At 37.6% G+C, this 19,903-nt stretch overlaps 1 protein-coding gene across 2 annotated transcripts in view; it reads right to left on the bottom strand.

Moving 5' to 3' along the window:
• Positions 1–443: 443 nt before the first annotated feature.
• Positions 444–19,903, bottom strand: part of FZD6 (frizzled class receptor 6) — a 30,742-nt gene continuing 11,282 nt past the window's right edge. For both annotated transcript variants that reach the window (XM_028533966.2, XM_036031334.1), the window contains exons 3-7: positions 11,761–11,957; positions 7,540–8,557; positions 5,153–5,301; positions 3,452–3,877; positions 444–1,916 (exon numbers count right to left, since the gene is read on the bottom strand). In XM_028533966.2, coding sequence (XP_028389767.1) covers positions 1,748–1,916; positions 3,452–3,877; positions 5,153–5,301; positions 7,540–8,557; positions 11,761–11,957 — 1,959 coding nt within the window. In that variant the 3' untranslated portion in view covers positions 444–1,747. The remainder of the gene's footprint in view (positions 1,917–3,451; positions 3,878–5,152; positions 5,302–7,539; positions 8,558–11,760; positions 11,958–19,903) is intronic.

The raw sequence follows: 19,903 nt of genomic DNA, 5'->3' as shown, positions 1-19,903 counted from the left end.
CTAAAAAACAAAATAAACAAAGTAAAAAGAAGCCAACTCATAGATATAGTGAACAAATGGATGGCTGACACACAAGAGGGGGGTTGGGAGAAAAAAGCGAAGGGATTAAGAAGTACAAACTGATAGTTACAAAGCAGTCATGGGGATGTAAAATATAGCAGAGGGAATGTAGTCAACAACAATTAATAACTCTATGAGGTATCAAATGGGTACTGGATTTATTGATGTGATAAGATATATAAATGTCTAATCACTATGTTGTATTACCTGAAACTAATATAATATTGTATGTGAACTGTAATTGAAAAATAAAAAAATATTAAAAAATAAAATAAAATAAAAAGAAGCTTCTGGCTTATTTGTCATGGAGCCATTGATCTGAAAAATTACGCCACTTCCTGGGCCAGAAACACAATACATAACACAGAATATTCCACAATCTCTCATGTAAAGAAAATTTTATTACTGAAAAGATCACATAAAACAAATTGTATATAAACTTAACAAATGTGGAAAAGTTAATATTTACATTTTTCCATACAGTGTATGATAATTGTATTTTTATGCTTTAACAGAAGCTAAAGAGAGAAAAAACCAAGAGCATCAGAAAACCTGTTCAAGGAATAATGCTTACTTGGGAACAAAACTGAGAAAATTCTTTAGTATTTTAAAAGTATGTTATATGAAAGACATTTTATTTTATCAGGACTACATTTTTTCCATTTAATTGGCACTAATTTGCTAACACACTTTTTAATGTTCAGAAAAACCCTATTTAGCTGCTGAAATGAATTCTACATAATATCTGAGAAAGATATTGCACAGATACAAAGCATTTGGAGTGTTCTAAATGTTAAAAAAAAACAAAAGTATAGGCAACTGTAAATGGTCAAAATAATACAATATTGGGTGGTCATGAAACATTAAAAAACAAGAAAATTGATTGCCCTTGGCTTAATTTACAAAAGAGTAACATTTCATCTACTAATCCTTTGGGGCATTTTATTTCTAAAATGCAGAAGGATCAGCAAGCAACATAATACAATGGACATTAGATACTCAGTCAAAAAGCACCTTATTTCAGTTGCACAATAGAGCTGTAAATTTCCTAAAATAATAAGACTTTATAAAATTCACACATTGAAGATGATAAGGTAAAGTAAGTGGACTTTTTTAGTTGAATTATTATAACAGCCAACTATTTTTTTATACCACAAAAGAATACTATTTTTCAATTTTCTTAGAAATTCAGTGTAAAAGCTACCAAAATAGTGTGAAAATAAAATATCAGAATAACATATTAAAATATTTGAAATTTTCCAGAATTTCTAATAGAAGTTCAAATACATATAAACTTATTTTCAAATATATAAAAAAGATACAAAGATAAGTTTTTAATACTTCAGCAAAAAAATCTTGATTTTATATCATAAATGGGAAATAACATAGTATACCTTAAAATACTTTTAAAAAGAATAGAATCTTCATAAATAAAAGAAGGAAGACTCCTCTCCCCTCTTCCTCCCAGGCAATTTAAAAGATATTATTAACCTGCACATTTCTGGTTTTCAGGCATATTGTGTGAAATGGGTCATATTATTCTCAGCATCTATTGTTTCCAGTGTAACAGCAGGCGATGTAGCTTTAAGTACAAAAGAAGAAAATTACAGTGATCCCTATAAGACAGTGTACTGCTCACCTCCAGTGTAACACAAATCTCCTTCTAAGAAATGAGATAACCTAGTTTTCAAGTATCTGAGTGACTGCCAGCGCCCGGCTCTTTTCTAACCCCTGAAGCCGAGTGAACAAGCAGTGATGTGGAGCCTTTCAGGCTGCTTGGCTCTGAAGAACTGGGGGCCTGCAAGCCGCTGCTCTGCACCAGGCCAGTGTCGGGAGCATCGCTTCTTGGAGTGACCCTGGTAAAAGAACAAAAGTTGACATACACACATACCAAGCACAAATGTGAGGCCAGATGTCCTTAAAACTGCTACCCACTTTCCATGAGTTTTACTTCCAACGAGCGTCCACTTTTAACACAGGATAATTAACTAAAACTCCAGGTCTGCTCTAACAACTCAAAATGCAAATACTTCATTTTCAAATGATTTTTGCTAACTTTGGAAACTGTCAGGCACCACCCATGCACAGGCCGAGTGTGGTATCTCATGGGGAATACAATTAATAAGAGCATTCCTGCCCTGGGGTTGGCAAACATTTTACTGGTTTCCCGCCGTGGATAAGACACTATGTAAGCAGTTGGGGATACAAAGATAAGTAAAACCTCAACTCTGCCTTCAAGGAATGTACAACCCTAGTGGGGGATAAAAACACGTATCTAATTACAATCCAGGTGTGCAAAAGCTGCTGGAGGAACACAGCGAAGGTGCACTCGGCCTCCTTTGGGAGGATGATGTAAGACAACCTTGACACCTTCCAGCAATTGTTAGCATTCTGGCCAATTTCATGTTTACCTGTGTCTGCGTCACCTGTGACTATATAAAGATAATGTCGATATCCTTGCCTGCTCAGAAAATACAAACATCTTATAATCATCTTTGTCTAAACTGACAAGTACCTTTCAGACACTATTTTAATGCAGTACTAATTTTTTTAAAGATGCCATTTATCTTTTAGAGATAAGGAAGAGAGCGAGAAAAACATTGATGTGTGAGAGAAACATCAACTGGCTACCTCCATACTAGGCATATGCCCTGACCAGGAATCAAACCAGTGACCTTTTGGTTCACAAGACAGCACTCAACCCACTGAGCCACATGAGCCAAGGCTGTAATACAGTAAGTACTAATTAAAACTTAGCCTGAAGATGACAGCAGAGTAGGTGGAAGTTACACTCACCTTCTCCCAGGACCAAACTGGAATTACAACTAAAAAAACAGATCAACCTTAATAAAACTTAGCCTGTATGTCTGATGAATCTTAAACATCTACGTAAATATACATGCAACTCTTAACAATATACATAGAAATGAACATTACTGTTCTACTTGAACAACATACATGAGGGCTCTTCTCAATGCTAAGACTTAAACTACAAAATAGTATATTTATAGGCTGAACTTCAACTTCTTAAACCCAAACTTCCTTGGGTTAGGTGTGTAAACATGTCATCTTGTAGAATGCCCTCTTTCCAAACATGTTACGTTTTAATAAACAATTATAATGCAGCTCTGACTGGTATGGCTCAGTGGATTGAGTGCTGGCCTGCAAACCAACGGGTCACTGGTTCCATTCCAGTCAGGGCACATGCCTGGGTTGCAGGCCAGGTCCCCAGTAGGGGGTGCACAAGAGGCAACCACACATGGATGTTTCTCTCCCTCTTTTGCTATTTCCATTCCCCTCTGTCTAAAAATAAAAGAAATAAAATCTTTTAAAAAATTACATGGCAGTATTCAGAATACTCATGATTTAAGACAACACCACCAACACTCACCTTCCTTCACTCCTCGCACTTTCACTCTTGTCATTCACGGTGCCTGGCCGGCCCTGGCCCTTCCTGTCGGCCTGCTCCCCGCAGAGCTTGGAGCTGGACGCCGCTGGGGAGGCAGGTCTCGCGCAGTCCTGTCCCCTCGGTTTGGGAGTGCTCGCTCTGTCTTCTCTCACGTCCCTCACCGATGTTTCTGGAGAGGTCTGAATTTCGGTCAGAGTTTCTTGTCCTACATAATCGTGGCTAGTAATTGCTACCGTAGAAGTGCCATGATTTGGTGACGTTCCTGTGCTGGTTCCCATGGATTTGGAAATGACCTTCAGCTTATGTGAACTTGGTTTGTAGTGCTTCTTTTTGTGTTTAACTTTAGAGTTGTGCTTCAAGAAAAACTCACATGACTCCTGGAGTACTCTTCGACTTTCACTGATTGGACTGTAAGAAAATCCAAGGAGAGGATTTACTTGTAAATGTTAAGTGTTGTGGCAGAAGTCATAAAGCCTATCACATAGCTATGCTAACAATCCTAACTCAATAAAGTTAAAAATTTTAAGATATTATAATATTTACAAAATCTGGAATCCTAAATACTATGAAATATAAGCACGTCGTCATAAAGTGAAGTCTTTATGACAACTGTTTGTTGCCTGTGTCAGCGTAAGTGGTAGACTGGTCAGGACCCACACGGGCAAAATCAGAGGGCGAGGGCAGAGAAACACTCCCCGCCTGAGGCAGAGGACTGACGGAACGAGTACCACGTGTAAGCACATGGAAATAAAGGTAACCCGGGAGAGAGAGGACACGGAGGGTGACTAGTGGTCTTTGCTTAAATCTAATTGTTTTCTTTCTAACATTAGAGAGAGCGAGTTATACGGAAGTTATATAAATATGGTATATAAATATTTATATAAATATGGAATGTTTACATAACATTCAGGTATATAAACATATACTCAGGTATATAAATATGGAATGGACGTATAAAAGTGCAAAAAAACTGAAGTCCAGTTAAGTGCAATTCTTCAGATTTCAAAAACTTATTTGTGAAAAAGTCTACAATTCTGAAGCTTTTACCATACAAAATTCTTTCATCAAAGCAATGAGGAAGAGTTTAAAAAGCTCCATTGTACACTGGTGACAGTACACAGTATGCAATGGATGAAAGAGTGGAAGTGAGCTATGTGCTCATAACTGTAAATCTACTACGTTGTTACAGAATATTCCTTAAGTCTGAACTTTTACCATCTTAGGCAAGGTAAATAAGTGAAATTATAACTCAATATTGTGTGTAATAAAATTTAAATTTGTAATGATTATGACACATCACATTTGAATCATACTTCATAGATTTCCTTACATATATTTGATCCTACTTAATCCTTTATCATGGACAAAAAGGGTAAAATTATTTAAAGTGCTACACCCAAAATAATGACTCCAATGAAAGCAGTAATAACACTGGATATATTATAAGCCATGGAAAGAAAATACACATTTTACACATCTTTCATTCATATTTCAATGGAATAGTATATGTCCAAGACTACTGTAACGAATGCCAAAGTAAAGCATCTCTCTCCGTGAAGATTTCAAAACTTGAACAACAGTTGCTATAATAAAGCTCCGGGACAGTAACGATTTTTAAATAGTTCCTTGGTATCAGAGCTATTTATTTTTAAAACAGTGTGAGATAATTCAACAGGTTCTTACTCTCTCTTGCGGTTTCGTTTAAAAAACCCAGCCCATTCTGTGCACGTCTTTTTGCTTCCAACCCAGAAGACGGCAGAGATACCAACGATTAATGTCATCAGGTATTTTATCATGAATAAGGCTAATTCTGGTCGAGTTTTTGTTTTTACCTGTAAAAAAACAGTGAATAATAAAAATTTTAGTGATACATTCTAAATGAAGTCTATATAGTCAATGCACAATGTGGACAAAAAATATATTGTCTGTTTTATTACAAAATATTTGATGCAACGTATTATATAATGAGCAGTGCCTTAAGTGTGATACATTATTTACCTAAGTTCTGAACAAACAATCTCACATGTGTCGTAACATATAGCTAGAAAGGGAAAAACACTAAAATACACTGAGGAAGGATGTCCTTCCTACTTTTGGCTTGATTTCCTGACCTTTTTTCCCCAAAGTATAATTGCTAAAGATATGCCTCTAAATATTCATCTATTTCCTTCACTTTACCACAAAAAAAACACATTTAAACTCATTATAACAACACACTCTTTTAGAATCTTTACACAATATTGATGTTTATGTTATAAAAACCTGACTAGAGCAAAATAAATATCATGAAAGTGAAAATGTGGCAATTTCATAAAAATTAATAATACTTTCTTCAAGTATAAACTTTCATATATTACTTTTTACCTATTATTATTTTGTATTTTTTAGGTGAAGCATAATTTATTCAAGTACCCTTATTAGTGGATATTTAGGTTACTTCCAATCTATTGCCATTGCAAATAACATCCCAGCGACTGTCTCTGTTTGTATGCAATCACTCACATTTGTGAGACTTGTCAATAAGTTCTCATAAGAGCCAAATCAAAGCGTGTGTACATTTTAAATGACAGATACTGTCAAACTGCTTTCCACAGAAGACTGAACTCACGAAGTAACAAAGAATGTGTATTTTGCCACAGTTTCACCTTTGCAGCGAATACAAAATCTTCAGATGTTTGCCATGTCATAAGTAGACATATAATTGTATTCTAATTTTAATTTGCATTTCTTTTATAACATTTTGCACATTTAAGAGGGTCCTTTTCCATGAACCCTCTTCATATTTTTGCTCATTTTTATATCAGATTGTGGGTTTTTTTCTTATTGATCTACAGGAACTGTGTTTAACTTAAGGAAAAACGCCCTTCAACGATGATGTGATGCATCAATCAACCTCCCCAGCTGGTTCTCTGACTTTGGCTATCATAGGGTTTTTGCCATGCAAAGATTTTTTTTAGTCAAATTTAACAATCTCTTCTTTTATAGTTCCTGAATTTATACCACACTTACAAAGTCCTACTCCACTTTAAGTTTAGAATTTTCTCATTTTATCTTCTAATACTTTATAGTTTTTTTCTTTACTAAAAATGTAATTTTGAAAAATCATAGATCTTAAGTTTTTTTGTAGTATATAATAGTTGTATTTTCCTCCTACTTTGCCAAAAACACTGAAAATAGGAAACATTTAATATTTTAGAACTACTTTAAGACATACTTTAGCTCTCTTATTTAAATATATAGAAAAAGCAGCCTATTGGTAATAGACTATGGATAGTAAGGCAAGTGAAACTATTATTCCCACCCATCAGTACATAAAATAGGCCCCACTGTGTTAAAATGTAGTAACTTTCTAGAATATAAATTACTATGTAAAATAATTCAGCCCACACATGGCTTGATTTGATACAGTATGATGATAGTACCTATAATCAATGTAATTTATATATTATGTCTAAATATTCAAAAATATATTGTCAATTAAAAAATTCTATTAAAAGCTCAACTAAAATGCTTTTAAAACTTTTCTATTTTCAGAAATTTATTGTTTTAATCTTAAAATCACCACCTTTATACTGATCATAAAAATCAGGATCATATGAAACACATTTTGTTTCAACTGTACTTTTTTCAGTTAAGAAATGACAGGATGGTTTAGGCAAAAATCAGGTCTGTTTTTATAAGTGATTGCTCTGTAAAAAACTGTAAGACAATGTGATAAAATTAAAAATACCTAAATAACGTCTTCCCCTATTAACTGAAGAATTTAAAACAACTCCCAATTCAGAAGTTACAATATTTTTCTTTTTCTCCCTATGCTAAGACCTGTTCTGACTCTTTTCTTCATTACTATTAACCTGTCCTCATAACCCCATGTCATTTTTAAAAGAATAGCTAAAGGAGGCACTTTACTATTGTAACAAACTAAAAACCTTACCACGCTTATCCCAGTTGCAACTGATGCACTCTCATATGAAATCTTAATTTATTCAAAACTAATTCGAGCATATGTCTAGGAAACATCTTCTAAGTTAAAGTTAAATCACAAAACAATGAAAACGATAGCGTTTTACCTGATAAGGACATGGGATGTGGTATTGACGGCAGTGGTCCGAGACCCAGCCCATCTCCCAGGCGGTCCTGTTCACCTGCTCATAGACGTAACATCCAAGAAGTGTCACCAATGGCACGAGGTACAGGCCGCTGAAAACTCCAATTCGAATCATAAATTTCTTGAGTTTCTCTTGGTTGCGGCCATCGTGTTGTATAACTTGTCGAACATGATTCAGGGAAATAATGCCAGCCAAAAGAAGAGACAGCCCGACAAACACGCAGAGGCACAGTGGCAAGAGTACAAAGTAGCGAGAAGCGTTCAGGTCATAAAGGCCCACAAAGCAAACTCCACTAATGTTGTCTCCCTCAACTTTGTTCATAGCAAGGAGCATAACAGTCAGAAAACCTGGTATTCCCCATGCAACAGCATGAAACCACACTGCTTTCTGTTCAATGGCTTCGCAACTCCACTTTCTCCCGGCAGCTAAGAACCATGTAATGGTAAGGATCACCCACCACACAGTGCCTGCCATGGTGAAAAAATACAAAAACATAAATAAAATGGTACAAGCCTTATTTTGAGAGCCCAGGACAACTGTTTCTCCAACTTCCAGCTTCTCGTCTGCCTTATTGCAGGCTGTGCTATTGCCTAGCAAGAATCCAATAAAATACATAAGAGATACAATGCTGTAACAGACAGAGTAGTATATAATTGGTCTCTCTGGGTATCTGAATCTTCTAACATCAATTAAGAACGTAAGGAATGTAAACAGAGTTGCACAAAGACAAAATATTGAAACTATTCCGATGAAACTTTTTGCAAACTCTAACTCATCGCTTTTAAAATACATGTTGGGGCATGGAGGTGCACACTGGTCAATTCCCAGAAACTTGTAGCCTTGTCCCCCAGAAGTCTTAAGATGCCTTGGACACCAAATTCCAATGTCTCTTTGGACTTGTTCTATTTTCTTCTGAGGGTCAAGAAACTCTGTGTGTGGCTGAAGAGTTACAGGAAAAGTCTCATCACAGTACTGTAATCTGTAAAAGATTATAAAAATTAAATATATAAGGTCAATATTTTTATTGAGTCACTATTTTTAATGCTATGCTTTCTGACTACAAAATATTTCCTTATGTATTCATAACTGATAGGAAGACACACAAACCTATCTACACAGATTATAGGTTAGAGTTGGGTAGAAAGTTTTGGAGTTGGCTAAAAATTTGTGGTTGTTAATGAGGCCATAACACACCAACATACAAGGTCTGTACAGAAAAAGTTCAGCTGTTAATATAATGAGAATGGTTTGCATGACATTGATGTAACTGGGCTAAGGAGAGTGGACTGGAATGAGCATGTGTGAACAATGACAACTTCACCGTACTACTAGTCAGTGGGGGTGGTAGATGCTGCTGAGTGAGCATGTGTGCTGTGTGGCCCTCACATTCAAAATGACCAGGACAGTAGAGCAACGAAATCTGCATCAAATTTTGCATTAAGCTTGAATATTCCTCCATAGAAACTATTCTGATGATTCAGAAGGCCACAGCTAGGGGCAACTGGTGATTGGCAGATTCATCATGATAACACGCCCGCTCATACATCATGTCTTGTGCCGAGTTGTCTGGCAAACATCAAATCTCCCAGGTGACTCAGCCCCTCTACAGCCCAGAGTTGGTGCCCTGTGACTTCTGGCTTTTCCCAAAACTAAAATCACCTTTGAAAGGGAAGAGATTTCAGACCATCCATGAGATTTAGGAAAATACAATGGGGCAGCTGATGGCTATTGGGAGAACTATGTGAGGTCCCAAGGTGCCCACTTTGAAGGGGACTGAGGCATCATTGTCCTATGTACAATGTTTCTTATTTCTTGTATCTTCTTCAATAAATGTCTCTATTTTTCATATCACATGGCTGGATACTTTCTGGACAGGCCTCATATATATTAAATGCAAGGCAAGTGAACATAAATATTCCCTTACTTAGAAATCAATCAATTATTTTAAAATAATGTTTGCTCTCAAGACTAAATATTTAAAGAAAATTTATCTCGTTTTGTCTCCCCCAGAAAAAGAAGTACTGGCTTGTCTGTTTATAAGCATATGAAATACAAGTCTTAGGAAAATTAATTTTTATTACCTAATGCCCACGAGCAAAGTAAATAAACCACATAATTAAGGCGATACCTGAAATAAAATCTTTCCCTGGATTAGTAAGGTAAAGTTTAAGTGATCTCTAAGTTATTAAAGAAGGGCAAGAAGACCCCTGAGAGGCAGCCTGAGGACTCGCCTTACTCACACCACTGTTTCGTTTTGGTTTGGCTGCTTGCCTCCCTGTTTGCAGGTGTTCCTGAGTGATACACAGGAGTATTTGTTTGTGCAGAACTTGAGCACTGAGTTGAATGTCTGTGTTCCAGTATTATGCTGAAAGATCTATATGGTTTAAAAATTTGTAGGGATTTTAATGAAAAAGAATTTTAAATGTGCTTTTAGATAATGTCCTGGCTGGTGTGGCTCAGTGGATAGAGTACCAGCCCAAGAATCAAAGGGTCTCTGGTTTGATTCCCAGTCAGGGCACATGACTGGGTTTCGGGCCAAGTCCCTGGTAGTGGGTGTGTGAGCAGCAACCACACATTGATGTTTCTCTCCCTTTCTCCCTCCCTCCCCCTCTCTAAAAATAAACAAATAAAATCTTTTTAAAAAATAAATAAATGTGCTTAGATAAGACTAGAAAATAATAAAATGGATGCCTATAAAAAGAACATAGTCTCCACCAGCTTTTTCAAAAATTAATATTATGTCAGTTTTGCTGTATATCTTTTAAAATAAAGCAATATAACATTACAGAAAAAATTAGGACCTATTTCTGGTTTTATTCTCCTTTCTCTCCCCAGAAATATTCGTTGCCACAAGTTCAGTTTTTATTGTCTTCATGCATTTTCTTTTAGTGTTCTTACAATGTTATTTTCTAACTACAGTGTTACATGGTTGCTTTACAGGTTTTGGACTTTATATAAACGACATCATGCTGTATATACCATACTCTAACTTCCTTTTTTACTTAACACTACAATTTTTAGGTTTACCCATATTGACAGATGTGAGTCAACTGCATTCAGCTTTTCAATTGTATGGCAGCATTCCTGCATGTAAGTACATCATCAGTTACTCATCATTTTTACAACAGACTTTCAGACTTTTTCCCATTAAAAAATTAAGAATAATGCTACAATTAGTATTTTTCTTCATGGTTCCTGGTTGGTGTAAAGCCTCTATGTCAGAAGATGTCCTAGGACATACGGTACAGGCATCTTCAGCTTTACTGTGTACTGCTGACCCTTGGACAATACGGGTTTGAAGTGCATGGATCCATTTATAGACATATTTTTTCAATAAATAGTTTAAGTGTATTTTCTCTTCCTTATGATTTTCTTAATAACATCTTTAGCTTGCTTTAATGTAAGAATACAGCATATAATACATGTAACACACAAAATATCTGTTAACTGATTGTTTATATTATTGGGAAGGCTTCTGGTCAACAGTAGGCTATCAGTAGTTAAGTTTTGGGGAAGTTGAAAGCTATGCGCGGGTTTTCAACTGCATAGGAGGATGGCACCCCTGACCCCTGCACTGTTCAAGGATCACCTGCATTACTCAATTGCTCATGAACATGATTGTGGGTGTGCTAGAAATGTATGAGTCCTACAAAGTTTCTTCAGTTTACAGACAAAGAAACAAAGAGACAGCTTCCTTCCCAGATTTATTATGTGAGTTCTCACTGTATCAGTAGAACATTTCAAATTACAAGCTACCAATATCCAGAGAAAAAGAGACAAAAGTACTTAATCAAAGCTAATGTGCAAAAAGGTCAGTGAATCGGTAAGGTTCATTTCCCCCCAGGTAAGGTCAAAGGCACCATTACATGTTCTCAAAGAACTATCCACCTCTCCTTTGCTATCTCTGCCACAGTTGTAAATTTGCATTTCTTTGTATAATTATTTGATTACTCTCCTTTCCTTCCAGCCCACTGTATGTGCCCCCTAAGAATAAGAACTAAGTCTGTTTTTGCTCATCACTGTGCCTGCAACACTTATCGCCACAGTGCCTGGTGTGTATTAAGGTGTAATAAACATGTGCTGAATCAAATAATGAAAGCCTGTCACTAACGTTCCAGAAAGCTAACAGCAATATTAAAATACCATTATCATGAGTAGCTTTCAATTGAAAACATAACTTACCTGTCACATTTAAGTTCCTCAGGCCACTGGATCCCAAAAGTGTCTATTAATTTTTTGCAATCAGAATATACTTTCTCACAAAATTTACGGCAAGGTGGAGCCACATGAATTTGCTCTGTGCAGGTTGGTACAAAAGCTTTGCAAAGGAAAGTTTCAACGTTTGGTGAACATTCCAGATTTGCAAGAGGAAGAAAGTGCTATTAAGAAAAACAGCAGGATAAGGTTAGAAAACATTTTAACAACAAATGGAAAAGTTAATTCATTTACTTTTAAAGTCTACACATTTTCACTTATACTCCAAGAGAATCTTTAACTGTCACTCTCAACACAATCAAATTTTGAGATCATTTTGTTTCATTTGGTAGACTTAGGAGCCTTCACACACATGCAATAGTATTTTATTCAATTAATAATTTTTCAAGAAGACATGCTAAATCAAAGCAAATCAAAAGCATGAGTTGATTGCTAACTGAAATAAATCATACAAATGTTCAATTTACAAGTAGATGCTGAAATATCCAATACCCCAACACTGTACTGAGTACTCCAGAGAATAAAACAGTTTAGGGGGTGGAGGGAGCAGCATGAAAAAGATGCGATGACCCCAAGACCATGGCGCATTCAGGGCAAGAAGTTCAGTGTACCTAGAATACAAGGTCAAAGAGGTGGAATCAAGGAGCTACTGGAGAGAGAGATGAGACTGGAGTATGCTGGACCTGATCATGGAGAACAGAGATGACGTGTTAAGTTGCGTGGATTTTAAAATAAAGAAACGGGGTATTATTGGAGAGCTTTAAGCAGGAAGTGACTTTACAGCCTGACAGCTGAGTGTGAATCCTGGGCCCACGCTTACTGGCTGTGTATCTCTGGCAAGTTACTTAACTCATGTGTTTTAGTTTCTTCATCTGTAAAACGGCAACAATAACAGTAACTGTCTCGTAAGACTGTGTGAATCTTATGAGATTAATATATGTAATACGTGTAAGCATTCAATAAATGTTAGTTATTGTGATGTTTCTACTTTAGAGCATAGGGGTATAGAGGATACTTTAGAGCAAAGGGTCCCGGATAAACATATGTTGACCACATACATGTATCTTCTTTCCCTTGTTTCCTCACTAAAATGCCAACTCCCATTAGTAAGTGAACAGGAAAGACTACATCACTGAATTTGAGCTTTCCAAAGAACAAAGACATCTAAAGAGAAAGTCCCCAAACTTTGAATGACAGAAAGCTATTAGAGAAGTGAGAGGTGACTTCACTGGACATGGGAGTGGATTACAAAGTAGGAGTGGAGGGATTCATATGAGAATAAACTGATTTTCCCTAGAGAACCTGAGAGTCTCAGCTCTTCCAGGCACAAAGTAGCAGGCCAGGCTGAAACTGAAGGAATGCTGACAGTCAGTTCTCCTCCACGTTACTCCCCGCACCCCAGGCAGCCGGACGGATGCCCACCACACTCCACCAGGGTTGTTCCCAGGGGACATAGAGCTGCAGATGTTCTTGCACTCGAGCGACCCGACGCCAACCCGGGCAAACACCCAGCACAGAGTGAAAAGACACTGACCTGAGTGACTGTCTGTCCAGGGAAATGGGAAGCCCTCACCCTTGTCCTGCCCTGTTCCCGACAGGTTGGTAGACAGGCATATACCACCCTCCCCAATTTTTTAAAAAACTTACATCTTGGAGGAAAAAACCTCTACATGTTGACAATGAAAACATCTGAGTTCACCTTACCATGAAGCCCCCCAGTAACAAGCCCCGTTAGGGCACATGGAGCTTTTCAATGCACACAAACACAAGTGGGCAGCCAGGCATCATCAGGCATTTGAAGAAGCCTTATGAGAGACAGAGACCAAAACAAGCAAGCGGGTAAAAGGAAATTTGGAGGAAAGAGATTATGCAGAGGACAGAAAAAAACAAAATAAATCACAAACAAATGTGATTTATCAATAAATAAAAATGTTAATATTTTAAATGAAGAGCTATTACATTCATTAAAAAAGAATAGGATGCTACAGAAAATTAAAATGATAAGATCGCTGAAATAAAGAACTCTATAGAAGGATCAGAAGACAAAGCTGAGGGAGGAGATGGACAATTAGAGAGAAAATCCTCTTAATCAGGGGATCAGTCTAAGTGTGCAACATCTGAATAAACGAGCTGCAGAAAGAAATAACAGGGAAAATGGAAGTGGGGGGGGTTGATAATCAAACACAGAATAAGAACATTCTCAGAACAGGAGGATGCTAGTCTTCAAAATGCAAAGGCCGCCACCACACTTTGCAGTTCTGCTACTAAAACCTTTCTGGGCTAAAGCTTCGATGAACGCTCTTTTAAAGAGATCTCTCTCACCTTCTCCTCTCTTTTCAGACCCTCAATTCCATACCGCATTAGTTGATGACTTTGTTTCTAGTTCACTGAGAAAACAGAAACAACCAGAATAATTTCCTCATCCTCTAAATGGACCAACATACCTGCAACTTAATCCACATTCTCCGCAGCAGGTGAACAGCCTGAACTCTGAATCAGCCAAGTCCACCTGGACACTGGATTCTGCACTTGACTAGCTAAGGACTTTGTTTCTGCAATTGTCTGCTACCCTGGCAATAATTCCCCCCGTCTACACTACAGTGATTCCTCCCTCAGACGAACTTGCTCTATTACCTCCCACTGCTAAAAAAGAAAACCCACAAAACAATACCTCTTCTTGACTCTACATTCCAATCCCCATCCAGCTGTTGTTCCATTTTCCTATTCCCCTTCATAAAAAAAAACACAACTCCTTAAAACAGTTGTGTATGCTCGCTTTCTCCAATTCCACTCTTCCCATTCCCTCTTGAGCCCACTCTCCAATCAGGTTTGTCCCCCATAGACCAGTGAAAACTACTTTCAGAGTCAAAATAACCTCCTCATTGTCAAATCCAATGGTCAATTCTGAGTCATCATCCTACTCAAATCTGAACACCATTTGACATAGTGGAGTGCCCTCCTTCTGAGATGTGAGTGCTTTTTTAACTTGGCCTCTAGAATGCCAGTTCTCCTGGGATTCTACTACCTGTCTCACTGGCTGGTCCTTTTCTTTCTTTCAAAATTGATTTGAGAGAGAGAGAGAAAGACAGAGAAGAGGGAGAGTGGGGAGAGGGGAGGGAAAGACAGAGACAGAGAAACACAGAGACATCGATTTGGTGCTCCACTCATTGATGCATTCACTGGTCGATTCTTGTATGTACCCTGATCAGGGAGGGAACCTGCAACCTTGGCATATGGGGAGAATGCTCTAACCACCTGAGTACCCAGCCAGGCTGGCTTTCCCTTTCTGACCCTCTTCCATTTCCCAGTTCTAAATAATGAAGTGCCCCAGAGCTCAATCCTCAGACCTCTTCTCCCTTCTCAGGGGAAACTCATCCACAACCACAGTATTAAATACCAACTATCCATGAAAGATTCCCAAATTTACCTCTGGCACCCAACTCTCCTGCCAACCCTGCACGTTAATGACCACCTGCCTCCTGGACAATTCCATTCGCTGTCATCATGCATCTCAAAACCACGTCCAAATCACAACTCAGTCCCACTGCACGCTATCCCCCAAACACTCCCTCAGTCTTCCCCATCTCAGCACGGTGGTACCACCCACTGTTCACCAAACTGTTCAAGCCGAGAATCTAAAGATTCATTGTTTTCTCTCTCTCAACCTATATCCAATCCACCAGCAAATCCTGTTTTTCTTCCTTCAAGAGCTATTTCAGGTCTGACTATTTCCCTCTTTCTATCCAGTCTGAGCCACCACATCTTTTACATAGACTACTGAAACCTTCTAACAAGTCTTACTACTTCCTACTCTTGCTAGTTTCAGTCAATTTTCATACCAATCCATACTCCCACCAAAGTGATTGTTGAAAATGTTAAGTTTTAAAAGACTTACATTGTCCAAAAGACTCCAAGAGAATAAATCCCCAAGTCCTTACCAAGTCCTGCAAGGCCTTACACTCCCTGACCCCTGGCTATGTCTCCAATTTCACTTCCTACCACTCTTTCTCTTATTCGCTCCATTGCCACCAAACTGGCTTTTGCTTCTTATCATTCCAAGTATATTTCTGTCTCAGAGTCTTTGCATTTACTGTTCCCTTCACCTAGAACCCTCTTCCACCAGAGAGTCACATAGCTTATGTCCTCATTCATTCGGGTCTCTGCTGAACTGTCACCTCACAGTCATTCCCTGGCCACTCTGTATAAAAGATTATCCTGTCATCCTCTGTTCCATTACACCATTTTGTATTTATTTATCACCATCTGACATTTAATTAAATGCTAGTTTATTTCTTAATTTCTGCCTTTACCACTGGAATATAAATTCCATGAGGGACGAAATTTTATTTTTTTCTCTGTGACATCCCAGTGTCTAGAACACTGTGTGTGTATACACATATGTATTTTTATTTATTTATTTATTTATCATTTTTTAATCCTCATCTCAGGACATGCTTATTGATTTTTGAAAAAGGCAATGAGAGGAAGAGAGAGTGGGAGAGAAACATCAATGTGAAAGAGAAACATCAACTGGTTGCCTCTCATATGTGTCCCAAACAGGGACTGAACCCACAACTTAGGCATATGCTCTAAGGGGGAATAGAATACGTTTCCACAACCTTTGGTTGACAGGATGATGCTTCAATCAAGTGAGTCATACTGACTAGGGCATTTATACAGAAATTTATTGAAAAACTGAATGACTATCCAGAACAATGAATGAGCAACAATAAGGCTTATCCATAAAAAGTTTTAGAGAATCATGATAAAGAAATAATGTTTCTGGAGAGGAAAAAACAGATTACATGCAAAAGAATTAAATTCTGAATATTTGATAATATCAAATGCTAGAAGACATGAGGAAATAACTAATATTCTGAAGGAATACTGCTTTCAACCCAGAATTCTATACCTAACTAAACATCCAGGTAAGGGCAAAATAATGACCATTTTGGCCCTGTAAGGAGTAAATTTTAACTTTAAAGAATCACTTTTAACTTTAAAGGAAGCCACTGTAGGATGTAATATGTCTGAAACAAAGCAAAAAACTGTATGAATAAAACAGAAAGAAAAATGACACAGGACTCAGGGATTAGTTAATCCAACACGGAGAATGGCAGGAGGAAGCTTCAGCATGGTAACTACGTATTAGGTAGGAAAGCAGCCAGAGTGTATTGATGGGACAGACAGCTTAAGGAGAAAGGTCTCCAGAGGATGGAAGTGAAGAATTAGAATGCCAGATTATGTATTTTGAGCATTTGAGAAGATTGCTGCTAGATGTCTAATAAGTCTGTTGGGAGATCTGAAAAAAAATTAGGAATAGCTACATAGAAAACAAAGCAAATGGGGAAACATGCATTACTGCAATAACTATGGGGCTTAAGGTATTAAAGAAATTAAGTAGAGTATGTACTTATCTCTGTAGAATACAGTATTTAATATTCCTAATAATGTTGGCACTGACTATTCATTTAACCAAAAATTGTATTAGGAGGTTAGGAGGAGAAGTAAAAGTGGTGGTGTAAGAAAAATCAATTATCAACTACCATAATATAAAAGAATAAACAGATACTACCTGAAGTTCTGAACTGATGAATAAATAACAGAGTAAGCATATTAGTTAGAGTACAGTAAGTGCTCAGCTAACATTGTTGATAGACTGTAAGTAAAATCATGTAAGATCAATTTCTACCACAGGCTAATTGATATAAACAAGAATAGGGCACTACAGAATCTCATCAGCATTACAATGAAATGATGTCGAACAAAACTGTTATTCAAGACATTAATATTTGTTGCTGTATAGCCTACATATCAGAGAACACCTGAAGGAGTTCAGAGTGGCTTCTTTTTGGGGAAAAACTTCAGTGAGAGTGGAGAAGGGTGGGTAGGGACTGCTGTTTTTCTGTTAAAAGCCTTTAATATGGAGAGCTTTTTCAGCTTTACTCAAGTATAAATGGTATATGAGAAACTGAACATTTATAAAGTGCACACTCTGATGCGTTTCGAAGCATTATTACAACCAAGGTAATAAATAAATCCATCACTACAAAAAGTTGTTTCTCGCCCCTTTACAATCCCTCCTTTTGACCTCTCCTCTCACACCTCCCCCCACCCCAGGAACCCCCCACGTCTGGCAACCACCGACCCTGAGATCACTATAGAGTTATATTTTCTAGGATTTTACATAAATAGAACCATATAGTATATGCTCTTTTTGTCTGGTTTCTTTCACTTAGCATCATTATTTTGAGATTCACCATGTTGTTCCCTGTACCAATAGTTCATCCTTTTTAGTTGCTGAGTAGCATTCCATTGTGTGGCTCTACCATAATCTGTTTACACCTTCGCCAGTTGATGGACAGTGTGAAGTGCCCACGGGACATCTGAGTGTGCACAGCCACTAGTGGGCAGTTAATAAGGACAGCTATGCAGGTGAAAGACTTAGGTTAAGGATTTCGAAGTCACTATTACAAAAATGGCCACTGAAATATTTTATTACATTACCTAAAGAGAACATGTAGAGAAAGAGATGAAAATTCTGATTCAAGGGGAATGCACTGAACTTACCTATTAACATCTCCTTCCTTTCCAAATGCCATTGAAAGGAGAAAGTTTATAAATAAATAAAATAAAATCTATAGCTGCACACACACAAATAGGAAAATGTCTTTTAGTGAACTATAAACTTTACAAAATTTTTGAAAGATGAAAAAGAAGGAATAAGCACTTCTACTTTTAACAGTATAAGCAACTATATATCTCCTTCCATAAAACATTCAGACTCTGACTAAACTTCAACAAATGTACTTTAAAATGCACTGCTGAGCACCCTACACCACTAATAAAATAGTACAAAACCTATTAAGTAAAAGGAAAAAAACTATAAGGAGAAATGGGCGGTTCCATGATCAGCATAGGGGCTTTCAGTCAATGCACGTTTCTCAGTAAATGTAAGGTCAAGCAGACAAAACGTAAGTAACTGTGAGATGTGACTAACGAGTCTGATTTAAAGGGCATGTACTGGCATCTACATCCAACAATGAGAGGAAAACACCTTTTGGGGACACTGGACCAGGGGAGAGTTCGCCCTGCCCTGATGGGGCAGTGACGGAGCAGACGGACCTGCCACCGAGGCTGCACTATCACATCTCTCCCTTATCTCAGCAATGCTGAGACCTGACCTTTGCCACCTAACAGGGGCCTGCTGCAGAGCCAACGGCAGAGCACTTTCTCAGTGTCCTCTCTCCCGAGGGGGAGAGTGCCAGACCTGTGAGTGTCCCTACCTGGGACCGAGGTGGAAAAGGGGAGGCGTGGGAAACTGGTAGCATTTTCTTTGTTGACTGTCCCAAATAAGCCTAGTTTCTAAAATTTTTGTGTGTCTGGTAATTAGATCCTATATTAGAAATAATTAAAACACACTGTGTTTAATATTCTGAGTCAGAAGCCAGTTCTCAATAGCTATGATAAACTCATGGTCAGCACTTAAGAACTGTTATTGTCCAGTTTAAGGGCAGGCAAAATAAAGGTAACACACATAATTTTGCTGTATTAAAATAGTTTTCTTACAGGGCAAACATGGCAAGTGACATCCTTTGTTTAATTCTTCCAAAGTGCCCACACTGGTTAATTCAACAATGTTGAGATTCATGCAGTGTACAGAGGATAAATCAGATGTTGAAAACTGAATAACCTCAGAGGCCAGGCCGGTGAATTCAAGGGGGTATCAAGGGGGTACAGGACGACAGGGAGCAGCTGGGTGGCAGCCGCTACTCAGCTCCATCAGATGCTATTTGGGAATGTGGTTCCAGAACTGTCAAATATATCAATTTTCAAAGAACACAAAATCTGGATTCTTATGTGAAATCTCCAAAATTTTTTATTTTGTCATTTTATTTTTATTTTTTCCAAATCACAACATTTATATTTTGTTTTGTCATACCCTGAAATCCCCCCAAAAGCTACCAGGAAAAAATCTGTGGGTAATGAGCCATTTCATCCAGTCTTCATCATAAGCAACTGGGTATTTTGCTTTGTTTTTTTTTTTTTTTTTAAGACGAGAAGGTCACAAGATATGTTGTCAAACAGAAATCTTGTCACTTTAATGTAA

Source organism: Phyllostomus discolor, chromosome 7 (assembly GCF_004126475.2).
Source record: "Phyllostomus discolor isolate MPI-MPIP mPhyDis1 chromosome 7, mPhyDis1.pri.v3, whole genome shotgun sequence".
Taxonomy (NCBI): domain Eukaryota; kingdom Metazoa; phylum Chordata; class Mammalia; order Chiroptera; family Phyllostomidae; genus Phyllostomus; species Phyllostomus discolor.
This window is presented reverse-complemented; position numbering and strand designations above follow the sequence as displayed.